This window comes from Bactrocera oleae, chromosome 4, assembly GCF_042242935.1.
Source record: "Bactrocera oleae isolate idBacOlea1 chromosome 4, idBacOlea1, whole genome shotgun sequence".
In the NCBI taxonomy this organism is placed as follows: Eukaryota; Metazoa; Arthropoda; class Insecta; order Diptera; family Tephritidae; genus Bactrocera; species Bactrocera oleae.
In genome coordinates, this window is record NC_091538.1 from 50,198,936 (window position 1) to 50,217,148 (window position 18,213).

General features: G+C 34.4%; 2 protein-coding genes across 6 annotated transcripts in view; both read right to left on the reverse strand.

The window, feature by feature from the left end:
- LOC106622244 (oxysterol-binding protein-related protein 9) overlaps positions 1-1,185 on the reverse strand; it is a 37,797-nt gene extending 36,612 nt beyond the window's left edge. The window contains exons 1-2 of one of the 3 annotated variants that reach the window (XM_070108584.1): positions 771-1,185; positions 485-687 (exon numbers count right to left, since the gene is read on the reverse strand). In XM_070108584.1, coding sequence (XP_069964685.1) covers positions 485-595 — 111 coding nt within the window. In that variant the 5' untranslated portion in view covers positions 596-687; positions 771-1,185. Of the gene's footprint in view, positions 1-484 lie in introns of all 3 variants that reach the window. The other 2 variants (XM_070108583.1, XM_070108585.1) reach the window with 2 other exon arrangements.
- A 252-nt stretch (positions 1,186-1,437) lies between these two features.
- The window catches only part of LOC106622240 (putative fatty acyl-CoA reductase CG5065), a 71,430-nt gene continuing 54,654 nt past the window's right edge, over positions 1,438-18,213 (reverse strand). For all 3 annotated transcript variants that reach the window (XM_036376524.2, XM_070108604.1, XM_070108603.1), the window contains exons 2-7: positions 4,031-4,231; positions 3,797-3,890; positions 3,504-3,667; positions 2,409-3,197; positions 2,088-2,345; positions 1,438-2,016 (exon numbers count right to left, since the gene is read on the reverse strand). In XM_036376524.2, coding sequence (XP_036232417.2) covers positions 1,887-2,016; positions 2,088-2,345; positions 2,409-3,197; positions 3,504-3,667; positions 3,797-3,890; positions 4,031-4,197 — 1,602 coding nt within the window. In that variant the 5' untranslated portion in view covers positions 4,198-4,231 and the 3' untranslated portion in view covers positions 1,438-1,886. The remainder of the gene's footprint in view (positions 2,017-2,087; positions 2,346-2,408; positions 3,198-3,503; positions 3,668-3,796; positions 3,891-4,030; positions 4,232-18,213) is intronic.

Genomic DNA, 18,213 nt, shown 5'->3' on the forward strand with positions numbered 1-18,213 from the left:
AATTTCCGTTATGATAAATTCTACACATACGTGTACGAGAGGTGTACCTCCATGTGTCCAAGTCCATGTGTGGAGTGTTTATTCAAGAAAAGTGTGATATTGAATTAAACTCAAGTTCTATTAATATAATAGTTGGTGGAAATCTGAGCATTAGTATTATAATAATACTATTACTATATTATTTCAAAACATATTGAGGGAATCATAATAACAGTTATCAACAAATTAAGTAATTACTGCTATCAGTGGATTGCGCTTACTGCAGCTGTACGCTGCTAAAGTAGTAAGATTTGATAACGCTTATTAAACACACTGTTGAGCCATGTACACAACTGCATATATTTATATTTGAACTCACTACATTAATCATGACGCGTAATTAACGGCTGCCGCGCCCTTAATTTTATAATATTTCCACTTTTTATGTTTGGCATTTATAACCAGCGGTTGAAAATTTTGGCTAGCATTCAAGGTCACAACTCACCGTATAGTATGACAGTAGGCCAGCATTCTCGTCCAACACGAAAAAGCGATATTGCCAACCTTTCATCACATTTGTCCATTTACTAAGTGTTCCCTCCAGCGTAGTGGACATGATTTTGCACTTTTGAGTTTGTGGTTTAAGCACCGAATGAAAGCGTAAAATATGTAGTTAAGTATTTGCCGCACCGTAAATTGAATCAGCACCTATACCGGTAGGTGACGCAACTTTACTCTATTGCTGCTTACTTTTTAATGCAAATAATATAATAAGTTAACCAAAAACGAACCGAAAGTAGTTAATTTCTTGTTACACACAATCAAGTTACTTTTGTTTAACAATGCTAATTGTGACGTATAATTTAGCTGCTTCTCCTGCTGTTGAAGTTGTCCCAGTCTTTGCTGCATTGCCCTTTGCATGAATAACACACATTCACGATATCTTCTTTTGATTTGAGTAACTGCACGAATACGTTTCAGTGCAGCTTGTGTCGCACGCGACCTTGACTTAGTAATATTTACGAAATTTCATTTAAGTGCGCTTTTCTCACAACACTTTTTATTTTTTTACTGTGTGTCCTTGTTTGGCATGCTATTTTAAATAAACCTAAATTTTTGTTAAGAAGAATTTTAAAGTGGAAAAACAAGAAGAATTTCACGTACACTTTGACTAAATACTGCCCGGAGAACATATGATCGCTAGGAATGTTGCTAATTTGGCGAAAAATTGAAGCTACAGTGAGACGATTGGAAATCGAAACATATGACAAAAGAGTGCTGAGCACAAAAATTAATAATGAAATAATGTTTTTTGTTCAAAACTATGTGGCAACAGTCATATTTTATTAAAACTGGGTAATATTATGTGTACATTGTTGATTTTTAGTGCATTGCCAATTGACAGCGATTTTCACCAATATATAATACGCCTCAACAAACATTAGTGACACAGGGTAGTTCACGTGAAATTATTTTAATGCCAATAATTTTTAGTACAGCATGTAGTTATTTATTTTGTTTGCTTATTTTCTTATTCGTACTGTACAGTCAGGTCGGCAAAGTTAAAATAAATTGAGGAAAGAACAATAAATAATTTATTTGCTTTAAAAACTGCAGATATCGTAAATTTGTAGTGCCGAAAATAAATAAATAACAATATGTTCTCCATTTATTAAAAAACAGGCAATTGTAGTACTATTTCATAATTATTTGTGGGTCCAAACTTAAGCTAAAAACTTACATTTCAATCCCATTATGTACATATATTAAAATTATGTTTAGATATGTATTCGTATACATATATTCAACAAATTATATAGTTATTTGGTATACAACTTAAGCTATTATTTACTTAATATAAACAAAAATAAAACAATTATTATTTTTATTAAAAAAATATAAACATACTAAAATGTTTCCAGCGGTTGAGCTAATGTCGTAATGTTATTAAAATAACCGGCAAACACGTAACGATATAATAAATAACCAAACAATGCTATCCACAGGCCTTTCACGAGCTTATCCACGCACCACATGCTGCAGAAATTTTAAATTTTTTATAAATTAAATAAAGTGTTGTTTTATAACACAACAAATCAATAGCTTACATTTTCATATGCTTCCTAGCAGCAGGTATGGTATCATCGCTCTCCTTTAGTATTAGACGACGCGCACAGAGCACACACTGCGTGAAATAATCAACCAGATCCACGTCGATCTTCTCTATAACATAGGTGAGACGTTCCTTTTTATTCATCAACGCACGTATGTTAACCACTTCGGTATTATCGAAGTTCCAAATCTTATTCGCATAGTATTCGAATACCTGGAAACCGTTATTGATGCGTTTCTGCACACGACAAAGACTGGAAAGCGAGAGTATAATTATAAAAAAAAAATGTTAAAACATTATATAGTTAAAAACTCACACTGGCGGATATCGCAACAGTATCAATAGCGCATCCACAAACAACGCCGGTATCCAATGGAAGAGCACCATACACACGACATGTAAATAATAGTTGGACTTCATGGAACCACCCGGATACCAGGCCACACCATTCAACGGTATCTTATTCTCAATAACCCAACGACCGCATTCGATAATCTCATTCCACGACACTTTAATATCATTCGAACTGGTCATATGCGCCACACGATTAACTTTACTGCGATCAGTGGTGGTTAGGAAACGCCAACTAGCCACGAGCATGCCATTCACAGCAATATCCACGGGCAAAAAGTCGCCATAACCCGAAGAGTTGCAGTACATCGTGCGTATGACACCTTTACCGGCGCCAATTAGCAAGCCGGTTGGTCCATTAATATTGTCTGTCCAACCAGGTAGCGGCTCCTTCCAGATCGGTATGACAATGGAGGGCCGCAGTATGACAGCGGGTAATTCATTGAACTTCTCCACGACCAGCGCTTCGGCTAGCGATTTGGTGTAGGCATAAGTGTTGGGTATGTCACCTAAGATTTTCTTCTCGATTGTAGACACTTCGTCATCGCTGAGCCACTCGCAAGCTTGCATGACATGGTGAGGATTTGCTGGTGGATCGTAGGGTTTCTCGTAGAGTGTCTTAATATGTAGATGACAATAAGCCGTGGAGACGTAAGCAATTAAGTCTAGATGCTTGAGTGTGGCCGCCAGTTCTAGCATGTAGTGTGTACCGCGTGTATTCATGAAAACTGCTTTGCGTAAGGGCTCGTCAAAACTGTTATAAGAGAAGAAAGCGGTAAATTAATTGTATTTATTAAGTAAATATAGCGTAAAGAAAGTTTTTAGCGGATTTGGTGCGGAGTGCTCTACAAATTTGAAGATGACGGATATACATTCAGATTTACGACGTCACTTTATGAAGCTTAACGATCTCATGTATTATACTTGGAACGTTATAAAGGAAAGGAGGTTTCAAAATCAGATGTATTTACTTAACAGAAGAACGTTGAGACAGCGCTTCGAACAAAATGTGGTAACTACAACCACAAAATATACCAAAGAATAATTTTCCAAAGCTCACCGTATGGTCGCCGCACAATGATAGACGATGGAAACTTCCTTGCGTAATTTGTGCAAATTTTCTTCTGAAATACCCAAACCCGGCAGCAGAACATCCCCTTCTATGGCCTCCACAAGACTAAGAATTAGTGACTCGCCGCGTTGTTGTTTAACCATGTCGAATAGCTTACGTTGAAGAGAGAGCGACAAAAAATAATTATTTACCGTTATAAACAAGAAAACTAATTGCATGCATTTTTTCAGGTATTAAGCATTGAAGAGTTGGGTGGGAGAAGTGAGGAATTCATCACTTACCACATTACCGAAAATGTCCTTTATACGCTCTTGGGGATTTTTACCCTTCTTTGGTCGAATTAACAAGTAGATCTTCTTCAACTGACCGCAGGACCTGCAAAAAAAAAGTGTAAGTAAATCAAATGACAAATGCAGTCGTGTCACTTCGCTGCTAATTAATCGCCGTCACGTTGCAAGCCGCAGCGACACGCACAATTCGTGGTCTTGGACCTGTTTGTTTTTGGTATCAGTTACCTGAGTAATTTCTCCACCAGCACTTTGCCAAGGAAGCCAGTGCCGCCTGTTATGAAGAGTGTTCGTCCGGCGAAGCTTGCAGCAATCCGGTCCTCGTCATTGTCATCCACATCGTCGATGGTCACCTGTGGCTGACTTTCAAAGCTGAATTTCGGCTTACTGGCCATTTTGCTGTCAGCGGCGGAAGTGCAAAATTTGTTGCTGTAAATATAAGAAAAAAAAATTAACATTTCTAAAAATTTGGGTTAGGCATTAAAGCCTATGAATAACATAAAGTTATGGGATTTACGCAAAAAGTAATTTCCAGTAATGCGCTACAGCATGTTTTACTCTTTAGTATATGAGTCTTTCTTTTTTAGGTTAACTTTAAGACACCTACCATAATTCTGTGACAAAGCTTTAACCAATATCTATCCAAGTTTTTGAAATGCACGAGCAAATGTATCCTGCGACCGTCTCTGCTTTAATTAGTAATTTACCTCAGCGAAGGCTGAACCAGCTTACAACTTAAGACCTAGAAAAAAGTTGAGGAACTCTAGTAGGAGGATAGCATAAGTCCAAAAACAATAAAGAAAAGGTTATGACACACAACATCCTCTATGATCTTGCAAACTTTTATAATAATTGTAAACAGACTTTCTCTAGTCCAATTCCTCCACGACCCGAAGTTCTCAAGATCAGAGGGCCCGCATATGTATGTTTTTGGGTCTATTCAAATTTATTTATACTGAACTTTAGCAAGGTCAATGATGAGTTCAAACGAAGTCAATCTAGAGTCAAGCTAAGGTTGAAGTGAGTTCAAGCTAGTGCTCACCTCCCTTACATTATGCAACATTATTCCCCTTTACAATGGATAAATCATATATCAACGAAGATATCACTTAACTTATGTATGTATGTGTCAATATTCATCTAAAAATGTATGAAATCGGAGAACATCTTACCCATCAAGATCATAAATACCAAATATGAGGGCCTTAATGCATCCATAGGGATGTCTTTACACAGAAATCAAATTGTTAAACTATTGATCTGAAAGTTTAAAATATGTATACATATATATTTGTGATTGCATAACGCTCACTAGAAGAATGCTGGAACAACCTAGGACCACATGAAATATTTATCAGTGCTGGGGATAGATAAAGCTTTAAGGGGAGAGAGGAGTGCTTAATATACCATAGGTGGCAGGCAAAGCGCCCATTTTTACTCATTCTATTCTATTCCTATTCCACTGTATACTACTTCTAGAACTATTAAAGAGGTCTTCGGCACATATTTGAGATACATTTTCTTATCTTTTTATTGCTTGGCATGGATACTTCGAATCCGTTTCTAATTGTTGTGAAGGATCACATCTGCATTAGATACAACAACAGACGCTGCGGTTCCGTTCGATGCCGCAGAAAGTCTTACAGGTTTTCACCAACTCGATTTTATTGGTGGTGAAGTTACAAGTTGCTCACAAATTTTACTTGGAAGACAGTGAATGAAATGATAAGGATAGCCATAAACGAGAAGAGGTTGGTATTCTCACATAATGTTTCATTTATGTTAGGACCTTTCTTGAGAGTAAGCTTACCTCTTGGAGTTGTTGAAGTAAAATGCGGAGGATTTTCAGACGCTGCTAGAAGCTCGCCAGATTTTGGTTCTAAAGAATCATTTTCTTTTATTTAATAACTAAAATGAACCAATCTATCGAATATGTATGTATGTATGGTACATATATATGTATGTATGTATGTCTATAGGAGCTTGAGTTATTACAACATTAAAAAGTAAAATTGCATGTAATTTTCGAATTATGATATTTCTAAAAATTTTTATGCATTTTTAATTGCCTTGTTGTGCCGTGAATTATTTGCAAATTTTACCTGCTCTCGGCGTCAAATAAACAAGTCTCATTCGAAATTCAAAGCCACCATAAATCACCATATTCCGCGAAAAGATAATGTAAGTATGTACGTGTAAATATAATGGTAAAAAATGTAAGGCGAAATCGTACGAAAATATTCGCTGAGCAAAGGGAAAATCGCAAAATTGTGGACAACTTGTAAATAACAAGTTCGGTTATGAATTTAACATTGCAATATGGTGAACTGATTAATAGCACATAACGGTATTTCCACTTGACTTCACTTACAAGCTCACTATCATGGAACTGGGTTATTATTTAATAATACGAACAGCAGAAAATACAAAACCAAAAAAAAAAATGTATCGAAAACTGTAAAAAGCGACAAAAAAATGAACACATGCAACAAACCGTTATGCAACAGTTAGCCGTCAAAAGTGCAAACCGTTAATGTCATGATGAATATTATAAAAATATGAGTGCGCAAAAAAGGCGCGCAATCAGACAAGAGAAACAATAAAAAATAACAATAACAATCCCCATAAACTTCACAAAAACCAACAACAACAAAGTGACTGTCACTTCTTTTTTGAGTGCTTCCAATCACAGACAGACAGTAGCAAAGCCGCTTCGGCTCCAAATTATTAACAGCTTCACGCTCAATGCCGAACGCTTTTGTTGCGTGTTGCAACTCGACAGTCTGGTATATGTATGTACGTCTGTGTCGGCGCTGGCATGGCTCACATGGCCGTCTATTCGGGCTTCTTGTCATCTTACCGATTGCAACACCGGCAATGACGTTAACAACAATTGCACTTTTAATAAAAACATTGATGTATTTATAAATCACAAACTCACTTACATATAAATACATATATGTACATATGTACATACATATATATTATCGCTTTCGGTAGCTTTGCTAAAGTACACTTTTAACAGTTGAAGTGTTGTTGCAGCAATTACTTTTATTTTCAAGTGTTTGCGTCTTACTTTGTTTATGCCGCACGCTCAAGACTGCGGCGGTCGTGCTCGGCCGGTTAGCTCGTCGGCTGGCTGGCTGGTTTGGTCGTTTATCAGCTCAATGCTTGGTTAGCCTGATGGCCTAGACACCGTCGATCAAAAGATTTTAGAGCGGTGTATGGGTGTGTAGAGACTACTGGATATATAGGGTGCTTCTTCTAGGAGTTTAGCGTTCTTAGCGAGATATGTAGCTCACAAACAAGTTGGTCTTTGGTAAATTACAAATCGAGAAATTACAACTTGAGTCTTGGAAATACTTTTACCACTTATTCCAGTGAAGAAAGAAAAAGACAAAAGGAAAAGTTTTTTCAAGACTGTCGGCCCGCGTGGCAGACTAATACAAAACTTCTAAAAATGAAAAAAAAAAACGCATTTCCGGTTTATCGATAATTATCGATAAGCAAAATTTCCGTAGTTCGAAATCTGCGAGAGATTCTATAGACACTTTCTAGACCCTTTCTTTCGTATTTCGAAATCTGGGACAAATTCTATAGACACTCTCTAGACTCTTTCTTCCAGAAAAGGTTACTATATGGTGTGGTTTCCACAAAAAATTTCCTGTTATAAGTTCTGTTACAAGTTCAGGCCGTTATAAAAATGAAACCATAATACATTTTTTAATAAAGTTAGTTTTAAATAATATGGATATATTAAATGAGCGATGTACACATTTTTTTTTTTATTAAAATGTTCACCTTTTGCTTTCAAACAAGCTCTCAAACAACACGGCCATTGATCAGTAGCAGCAAGCACAGTTCCTATTCGCATTGACGACGCTCGAACTAAAGATTTTTGGAGATTCTCCAAATTTCTGTGGGGTATTCGACAAGCCTAGTTCTCCAACTTTGACCACAAACTGTAGGCCAATCGGTTCAAATATGGACTTCCAGACGTCCAATTATCTGCAGCTATGAAACCGGGAATATTGCTTTTAAGTCACTGCTGTGTGTTTTTGCCTTGTTTGCTAGAGCAAAATCTTGCTGGATGAAACCAATGATTTCCATCGAAGAGAGTTTTGCTTAACTGCTTTACCAAACCTTCTAAAATATCCTGCCGGTATACTTTTGCCCCAGTGTTAACCCTTTTTCCACAGAAGTGTAACGCTTTTACAGGAGACTTCCCACCAAACCATCACAGCATCTGGATGGTGACAACGTTGAACCCTTGGAATAATTTTCATTTGTAAGAAGTATACTTTTATAGCCACTGAAGGAGGCGCTTGCATCTGTTGAGCCTAGTTTGCTTCAAGCGCGTTATTAGAAGATGACCAGTTGACTGACAGTAGGTTTTCATGTGGAGATCATCTCGAATAAGTCTTGACATTGATCCGGTCGATATATTTCTTTCCCTTGACATTATGTTCTGTTTTTTAAGAAGATTTCTGCGAATGCGAATTTGGTGAGCGACTTATATTCAGAAGGGTCAGTCCACTTAAGTCACCTAAATTGATGCCGTTAGGCTAATTTTTGTGGTTACCCTCCTAGTCAGTGGTCTCTTCTGATCAAGAAGTTACGTCTCCCAGCTAGATGATCGAGGTAAAAATTCGTGTTAAGTTTGATCGACAGATGTTCTTTGTAAGACAGTTGCTGTGAATATAAGATTTGTGAACTATTGAACGCACCCTTTATACACATTTTTTACGTATGTACGGCTACTTGTCCATTGCTGAATCGTAATTGATCTTTAGCCGTCAAACTGGTCGTGTTTACTCGGATATGGTGTAAAAGCACACTTTAAAAGCACAAACAAAATAACCGTAAAAGCAATTATCCACCAATTGTACAAAACGACTTTACACTATGTAAATATGTATGTATAAGTATGGTATATGTACATACAAATACTCGTGTCTGTAGACTTATCAAATCGCAAGGAAAAATTATGCAGACATCCTTCAAATATGTATATGTATATATGTTTGGAGTTTTTTATTGAACGCACAGTAGACCACAACAATAAACAGAATTTTTAAAATCTTATAAAAATATCTTTGTTTTACTATGTTGTTTAGAAAATTAAAAACCTTATGAAAAATCTGAAAATATTTTAGTTGAACAAATCTCTTTCTCTCAGCAGACTTATGCCCAGGTAATCGATCACATCTCACTCGACAAAAAGAAGCACGATCTGCTAAATAAGCGGACTGCCTGGTAACAATAGAAGGTTGTGGATCTGAAATTGCAATCTAAGCATCACAAATATATTTTTGAAATATATGCTTTCATTACATAGGGTGTTTATCAACGTAGTATATGATCACCAACCTCCCCTTTGCAAGCCCTCTCAAGCCTACTCATCTAATGTCTCTTTCCCCATGGTCCGACCCTGTCGAAACAGCTTCTTTCCTGGGCCTAACGTTAAATGACTTTGACAATGACAATTAGCTTACTTTCCTCAAGAAAAGATTTGAAATATCAGCTATAAATCTTCTAAAAGCATATTGAGGAATTTCGATCGAAAACCGGCCCACCCAAAAGGAATAAACATAGACAGAATTTAACCCAAGCCTCTAACTTCTTGGTGAGCGTGGTTTTACCATATCACTGAAACCTTAATTCTACTAAATCTATCTTGTAAAATTTTCCATTGAGTCTTCTCTTGGAACAATTTGAGAAATATGAGAGAAAAAAAATTTTCTCATTTTTTATATTATCTCGTTTTTAAATATAAAACACTTTTGTTTATTTAGAATTTGTTATTCTACCAAACTTATGACGAACTAAACTGATCTTGGTCAGATACGTTAGAGTTGAGAATAAATTTTTAAAGCCATTTTACACTAATCGAATTTTCAAAGAGGGCAATTTTCATTGATTTAAGATATGTTAGGGTTAAGAATAATTCCTTGAAACCATTTTATATTAATCGAGTTTTCAAAACGGATAATTTTCTTTGTTTTAAGTATGCTACTTTAATATTAGAATTTACATAATCTTAAATTTATCTAAGTAAGTTCATAGTATTATTTGATTAGGAGGCAGAACAAAAGCCACGCTTTGGTAGTATACCAACATATCTGTTTTGTACAGAGTGGACGATTGCCATATTATACAAGTGTTTGAAATACAAAGAAGAAGCTGTTCGGTCAACTTGTTTGAATGGCTAGGGTAGCAAAGGTTTCCTCGGTAAGGAAAGCATTAGGAAAGTTTTCCTCTGGATATAACGAATCGGTATTAATGTGTGATGGAGTAGAGACTAAATTGCATTAGTAAGAATATTTAAAATCAACTGAATGTTTACTTTTTGCGCTTTTTCACACAAACAATATTTAAAGCTGTGCAAAGCACTGAAAAGCTGCTGGGACCTTGAGTATAAATCAGGGTATAGCACAGGTTATATTAAGTTTGGCACATAGTTGGTAACACCTAGAAGCAAACGTCGGACAGCTTATAAAATATATACATAAATGAGTAACATGATGAGATGAGTTGATTTAGTCATGTCTGTCAGTCCGTCTCTCTGCGAAAAACTTGTTAAGATCGGATCACAATAACATATAGCTACCATACAAATTGAACAATAGAAATCAAGTTCTTGTAAGGTATCATTTGTATTTGTGAAGGGTAATATAGCTTAGATGCAACCGAAATTAACGTTTTTTTTCCTACCTGTATAGTAGGATTCCTATACTTTTTTGAAACACTGTGGATAAGCGCGTAAATACCTACATATGCAAGTATGTGTGTATGTAATTAAGTTTGCGAACTTTTATTGCCCGCTGTGTACATTTGGTGTTTTGTAATTTTTATGATTCACTTTTCGAATTGAATAGGTACATACATATGTACATACATGTGAATATATTTGTGTTTCGCTTGTTTAACTAGTTTCTCCGCTTCGTCGGACAATGTTGCGATGTGTCGTAATAGTGCCAGTGGCCAAGATCAATCCAATTATTTTGCACTTGATTATTGTAATCATACATGGCTACAAACTAGCTTGTATCGGCCAAAATGTATGTATGCTGTAATAAATTTAATTGTAACAACAATAACAAAAACAATAAAAACAAAAAAATGAACGACGTGCAAAAGAAGTGCGAAACAATGGAATGGATTTTACCCCCAAATTATATACATACATGTGTTTGTATGTATGGGTATTTTAGGGTATACATATTATAGCGGATTCATGGGTTGAAATGAACCTACATACTTATGTACAGGGAAAAAACCTCTTCGAGGCAAGCTTTTTAGCTTCATTTTAAAAGGTATCGGCAGGCATTCAAAGTTTTCCATAAATATACATATGTATAACAAAATCTGTTTTCATTAAAAATACCATAATTTTTGAACCGTTTTGGATACAAAATTTTACATAGCGGATTCTTGTAGAGCATAAAATATGCTAAAAAAAATCTACCTCAGCAAAATTTTTTTACAATTAAAAAGTTCGTAAATTGAAAAGTTTAAAAATTATCCCTTACGATTTTAGGTTGGCCTTTCTCCTCGACAAACTTTTCAGCGAGTCGACTTAGAAAAAAATAATACTAGGCCTGTTTTGTACATCATAAAACTTTCTGCAAGAATCAATCATCACTATACAATAACCATTAAACATTGGAACAAAATAAGAAAATATTCCTGTGTTATTTGCATGGGAAAACCACAATGCGCCAACTGTTAATAACGGGTGCTTTTTTGGTGTGTGGTTTTCAATGAGGCAATAGCTTTTTCGGAGTTGGTTTTTTTACAGCTAGACTTGATTTTGACTCAATCTGCTTTGCCATTTCATAATAAACAGACATATTTTGGAACAACGTTTGCATATTGTGCAAAATTAATTACCAAAAAAATGATTCCGTTCGTGTGACGCATGGTGTACTCCACATAAGTGGAGTGTTGCAGAGTCAGTAATACGAAGATGCGAATGCAGTTGTGTCCATCCACTTTATAAAGATTTTGCGAAAGAATCTTGATTTGCGAACCATCCGTCTATCAAGCGCGTCGCACGTTCGGTGAATGGGTCCAAAACTAGATGGCTACCGATCCCGATAGCACAGCGATGAAGTTCGCTTTTGGATGAATGGATACGTTAATAAACAAAATTGTCACATTTGGAGTGATGATAGTTCACAAGCCATTGTTGAGACATCGTTGCACCGTACATCCAACGAAACAATCAATTCATTGAAGGAGACTTTTGCTGAGCGCATTATCTCGCGTCGTGGGCCTGTGGTGTGGCCTCCAAGATCGCGTGATTTAACACCACTGTATTAATTTTTTTGGGGTTATGTGAAGTTGCTTATCTACGAAAATAAGCCCGAGACGATTAACGGATTGGAAGAGAATGTTCGGCCTCAATTGCTGCAAAAAGTGGCCGAAAATTGGGCCTCTCGTCTGGAATTTATTCGATCCAGCTGTGACGCTCACTTGCCCGAAATAATTTTCAAAACATAATGACAAACCTTTAAAACCCTTTATAAAAAAGTTAAATTCTTGGCCATAATATTAAATTATATGCGTTTTATTTCTTCTTCAAAACCACATGTCTAAAAAACACCCTTTATTACGAGTTCAAATTTTACCAGAATTTTTTTTTTTCATTTCGGATGATATTTTCGGTATCTAATGAAAAAAAAGTAAAAGTTGTTTTTAGATCAGCCTAATACATATATAGATATTACTAAAGTGATCAAATGGGTTATGTGTTTGTAATTTCATATAAATCCGTACTTATTAATATTTATATGCTTATATATATTAAATGTGTAAATACTTAAATACATATGTATATGGTTCACAGTTGATTTTATGTAATTCAGCTGAGAAATATGAAAATATGTATAACAATCAAGCTAGTTAATTAGAGGGTAAAGGCATTTAGCTGTCATACACACATACATTTGAGCGCACGTTTAGACGATTGTAAGTTTACAATGGCAATGATTTATCAAATTGCGACTAAAATTTTACAGCCAATTAAAAAAAAGTAATGTAATAAGTAAAACAAGAAAACACGTTAATTTCGGTTGCACCGAAGCTAGTATACCTTTCACAGGTACAGGTTTTATAGCATAAAAGTGTATAAAATAATCTTTATTCTGCTTTTGATCAGTCAGTTTGAATTAAAGCTATAAGCTATAGTGCTCCGATCTGGCGAAAATGTTCGAGGATTGTAGCGATGCTGTAAATAATAATCAATGGCAAATTTGGTGAAGATACCTAGTCAAACCAAAGAGATTTCCATAGAAGGGCTTGGGTTTGATCGGCCAGTTTGGTTTGTATGGCAGCTAAAAGCTTTAGTGGTCTGATCTGAACAACTTCTTCGGAGATTGTAGCAAAGCCTTGGGTAAGCATCTGTGCCTAATTTCGTAAAGATATCTTGTCAAATCAAAAAGTTTTCTTTACAAGAACTTGATTCAAAGCAATATCTCAAAAACTGAGGGACTAGTTCGCATATATACAGACAGACAGACGGACATGGCTAAATCGACTCAGCTCGTCACGCTGATTTATATGTACATACATAAATTATAGGGTATCCGACGTGTTTTTTTAGGGTGTTACAAACCTCGTAGCAAAAAAATACTACACGCAATATGAACAATTTTAAGGTAACCTAAAAAGCATAAAGAGATCGTTATAAAGCTTTCATAACCCTTGTTAGTGTTTATCGATAATCAGTCGATTGGAAAATTGCTTGCGAAAATTTAAAATTGATCTGTCTTGCAGCGAAATTTCGTTATGGAATTTGCAATAAAAAAAGGTGTGCCAAATTCTTAATAAATTTTTCAAATTTTACATGCACACGCTGTGTTTGGGCCCTTATGTCATTGTCACACCCCGAGGTATGACTGTCCAGATTGAAGACTCGAGTTTGCCAACTAGCTAAGATTGAAAAGCATGCAAAATGGTTTAACAATATTAAATGTAATATTTTTTAACAAGAAATGATGTAATTAGCGCTGAAGGTGTATTGTGTGTTATTATAATCTAAGTTAATTGCAGTAAACAAGTAGGTATGTTAAACAGAGTTTACGGCAATTATTAAAAGTTGTTTACGATTTAAACACTCTGTTCCAAAAGTTCCTTGAATTTGTTAAGAAAATAAGTAATAGTAATGTGTGCTAACTTTAAATTGTTACTCATACGCATACAAAACAAAAACAAAAAACACTTATAAATTTTTCACAATATATTTTTGATAAGTTAAATATAGAAAGTTTTGCAGACAACCCTTAAATAAGTCAATTAGGAATTTTCCTAAGAGAGTATTCTACTCTATAGACATGAATTTTAGGTAATTTTTAAAGTGCCGTAAAATGGCAATCAATATTTTTACAATCGATTTTTTATCAGTTATTTATTAATATTACAAGAATAAAAAAAATATAAAAAAAAGTTAAAAATTTAAAGAACTGGTAGCTGATTAAGGGGGGGTCTTAAAAAATTGGCAAATGAGCATACACATGATTTCAACCCTCCTAGTTATCTGAAATGAAAAAAAAATTTTTTTTACCATTTTTTTATTTTCTCGTATTTTGTAATAATAGTAAAAATGGAAATTTGAGGATGAGGCTAATCCATACTCGAGAAATGTCTATAAAGCGATCCTCTGAAAATTTCAAGTAAATCGGTCCAGTAGAGCCCGAGAAATCATGGGTATCGTATTAAAAAAGTCTGGTCTGAGAAAAGCGTATTTAAAGTTTCGCGTAAAGTTTTTTGTTATTAGATCCAGCCGAATCAGTTTGGAGGCCGAGTCAGTAAAATGTCTATATCTCCGAAAATAATTAAAATTTTCAAAAATCCTCTCGTAGACATATTCTTAATAAGTTAAACTTTTAAACTTTAAAACGATTTTTTTTTTGAAATTTTACACTAGAATACCCCCCTAATCTAGACAATTTGTCAATAGAGTGTATTAAGGTTAGTAATTTGGTTTGGAAAAATCGACTTTTGTACGAAATGTATGGTATTAAGATTACACTGTAAAAATTTTAGAATGAAAATCGAAATATTGACGTCTCGTAGTAGGTTGCGATGTTACTACATAACATACAACATACTATTTAATCTGTTGTTGAAATTTTAAACGCATTTTACTCGAAATATCGTTCTTAAGGATGATCAAAATTTGTCTATGTTATGTATAATATGTTATTCTAATCAATAAAATTTTACTTTTTTTTTTCAAGGTTAACAATTTTTTTATTTTTCAACGAAATTGTTTAAACAATCTATCTAATAAGAATGACAAGCTTACAGAACAATGATCTTTATGATTTTTTTATTTCAAATGTTCTCAAGCGACCAAATCACCGGGTCCAGCCACCTCCTTTTTTTTAAGACACTCACTCAGTGCTACGAAACAACAAATTTCAAAAAAAAAAAGACAAAACCTATTTTTATGTACAATCTGAGATGCTATTAATAATACATTACAAAATGAAACTGATTGAATTTTATTTTTTCCAAATAAAATATTTTTAAAAAAGCATTAAAAAAATGCAAGTTACCAGACTACTAACTAAAGTAGTTATTTTATCCAGTAAATGATTAATTAATTTATTTTATAAAACAACATGTTATGAGTAGTCCTTATATAGTTTTCGGCTGGTTAAGACTTAAGGCTGAGAAAAAGATGAAAAAAGTTGGATTCATTTTCGTCTAATTAATTAAACAACTTGGACTAAACTTCATACACTAGTCGACCTTACGAGTTTCTTACTTAATGAGCATACTGAATTTCTGAACTTTATGGAAGGCGCCAAATGGGTTTTTTATAGGAATTTAAACCGATGATCAGATGTATTAAAATAAAATGCGCTAAATTCGGCTAAATGACAATGGGAAGAGAACAAATTTAATCTAGACATCAAGTAACGAATTTGCAGTCGGAGTTTCGCGACCGTTACAATGAAGTGATCTGTAAAGGTGACATCGGAACATGGTGGACCGACAGGACAGTGTTGATTGAACTACAAAACTACCTCAACGTAATTAACAGTAATTTGTAAATTATGTCGATTACTTTCGAAATTTCAACCCAAATATTAAGTGGAACATTAGCATATGAGGACGTCGTTAAAAGTATTCAGCTGCGGTCTGAAAGTAGGAGATTTCAGGTGAGCTCTACAAGAATATGAAACCGTTGCAAAACCTATAGACCAGGGTCGATAACCTCCAAACGGTTTATCTCGATTTCCGACAAAACTAAAAGTCCTATGAAAAAAAGTGGAATGGCAAAGTTTTTGGTAAAATAGAGATCTACAACTTTCGTACAAACACTTTTTCACATAACCTCAAAATTTATGTGAAAAGTGAAAACTTTCTAACTAATACAAAGTGTTTTCAAAAAATATTAGGAATTTTCGTTTTTTGAAAACAAAATATTTTAACATTTGTCTACATTAATGTTGTCGCCTTCAAATTAGTTTCCATTCGATATTATGCATTTATGCCAGCGCTTTTTCCAATCGTCGAAACACTTCTCAAACTCGATTTCCGGGATAGCTTTTAGCTCTTTCAACTTTTTAGTGTCATCTATGCGGCCCTTTAAGGTTCTCTTTATATTTGTAAATAGGAAAAAAGCACACGGAGCCACGTCTGGCGAATATCGAAGCTGAGGCATCGTTACAGTATTGTTTTTGGCCAAGAATTCTTGAAAAAAGTCTTTGAACTCATTTCTTTTAACAAATGAAAATCGCCAAGCTCATAACAACACGTCTAACTTTAGCGGCTGCTACAGCCAAAGTGAGCAATGTATACAGCTGAAAATCTTATCGTACTTCAATTGGACTCTCCAAACTCTCGAAATTTTAAATTTAAAAATTGCTGCTATTTTTTGAACACACTTCGTAATTAAAACTGTGTAAAAATTGATTGCAGGATTTAACAATTTTGAGTAAAAGATAATAACGTCGATCACGGTGAGATGACGACAGTTGCTGTTACTTTTTTATTTGGAGTGAACGAAAAAAAGAACATGCTTTGTTTACAATTACTATGGCAGTTTGACAGTTTGTTTCACAAGTCACGGCTACAGAAACTACAACATATTAAAAGAACTGGCATGGAAACTAACACATAAATACAGTGCATAAGCATAAGGGATGCATGTACATAAGAGTTTCGGTTAGAATTGTTAATTGGGCTTTAAGAAACTCATAGAAACGTTAACAGAAATCTCTGGTGGCACTGTTAGTTAATTAACCGGTGACTTAACCGATAATTGGCTTACATGATAGCAATTACTTCAAATGCATTTAAATTTAACCACTTCGTTATAGCGAATGCGCCATTCAGATACAGAGTTTCGAACTTAAAACTGATTACTTTTATTAATCATTCTGTCGGGTTAATACCATTCATACAAATTGGTTATAAAATATAGTATATACTAGTTTTTTAATAATTACATTAGAAATGAGCCTACACACTCTGTCATTCCAGATCTAATGATCTTTACTGCCTCACATAAAAGCTTAGCTTTAAGAAAGCACTTAATTTAACTCAATTAAGTAAGCAAAAAATTTAAAGTTGCGTAATATTAGCACATATATTTATATTAATATATTACATTATATACCCACACATGCAAGCACATACAAGTATATAAATATGTTATAAGTCACCAATTGGGTCCAAAGGTTTATAAAGTGGAAAATACCGCATTTAATTACAAAAAACTACATTTTCTATAAAATATTATCAATTGGTATTAAAGCTAATGAATTTTAGTTGCCTCGCATAAAATGTTGACAATTAGTAGTAAGTATCTGTGTCTGTGTGTGTTTACTTATAGCATGTTATATACGAGTATGTGCTATCTAGTTAAGCGTTAATCATTGTTCACTGGTTCTTTCATTTTCTCGGAGCAACTTTTCGAATCACTTTGGCGAGATGTCAACAACATAACAACAACAAACATGAACTTTGCTTCTACCTAAATAACTAGGTGTAAATACTATACTTATATATATCATATACAAATTTATGTGTATGGTATGTATGATTTAATTACTGTTTGTGCTCCCTTTAAAACTTCCGGCATCGTTATTTTTATGGTAAATATATGTTATGAAATAATAATGCCAATGTAATATAATGTTTTCAATAAACACTTTTAATGTCTCGTACTTTATAATGGGTGACTCAAATAGGTGTTGTACAGAAGTAATGAGGTTTAATGACTTCAGTTTTCTATAGCGTTGACGGAGATTTAGCGAGCGAATTTTGAGATATCAGTTGAAAATTGTCTTATGAAAGGGATGACGCACCTAGGAGTAATTACATAAAATATCCGTTCATAAGTCAAAATTAAAAACAAAGTCCAATCTCATTATATAAACAATTTACTTGAA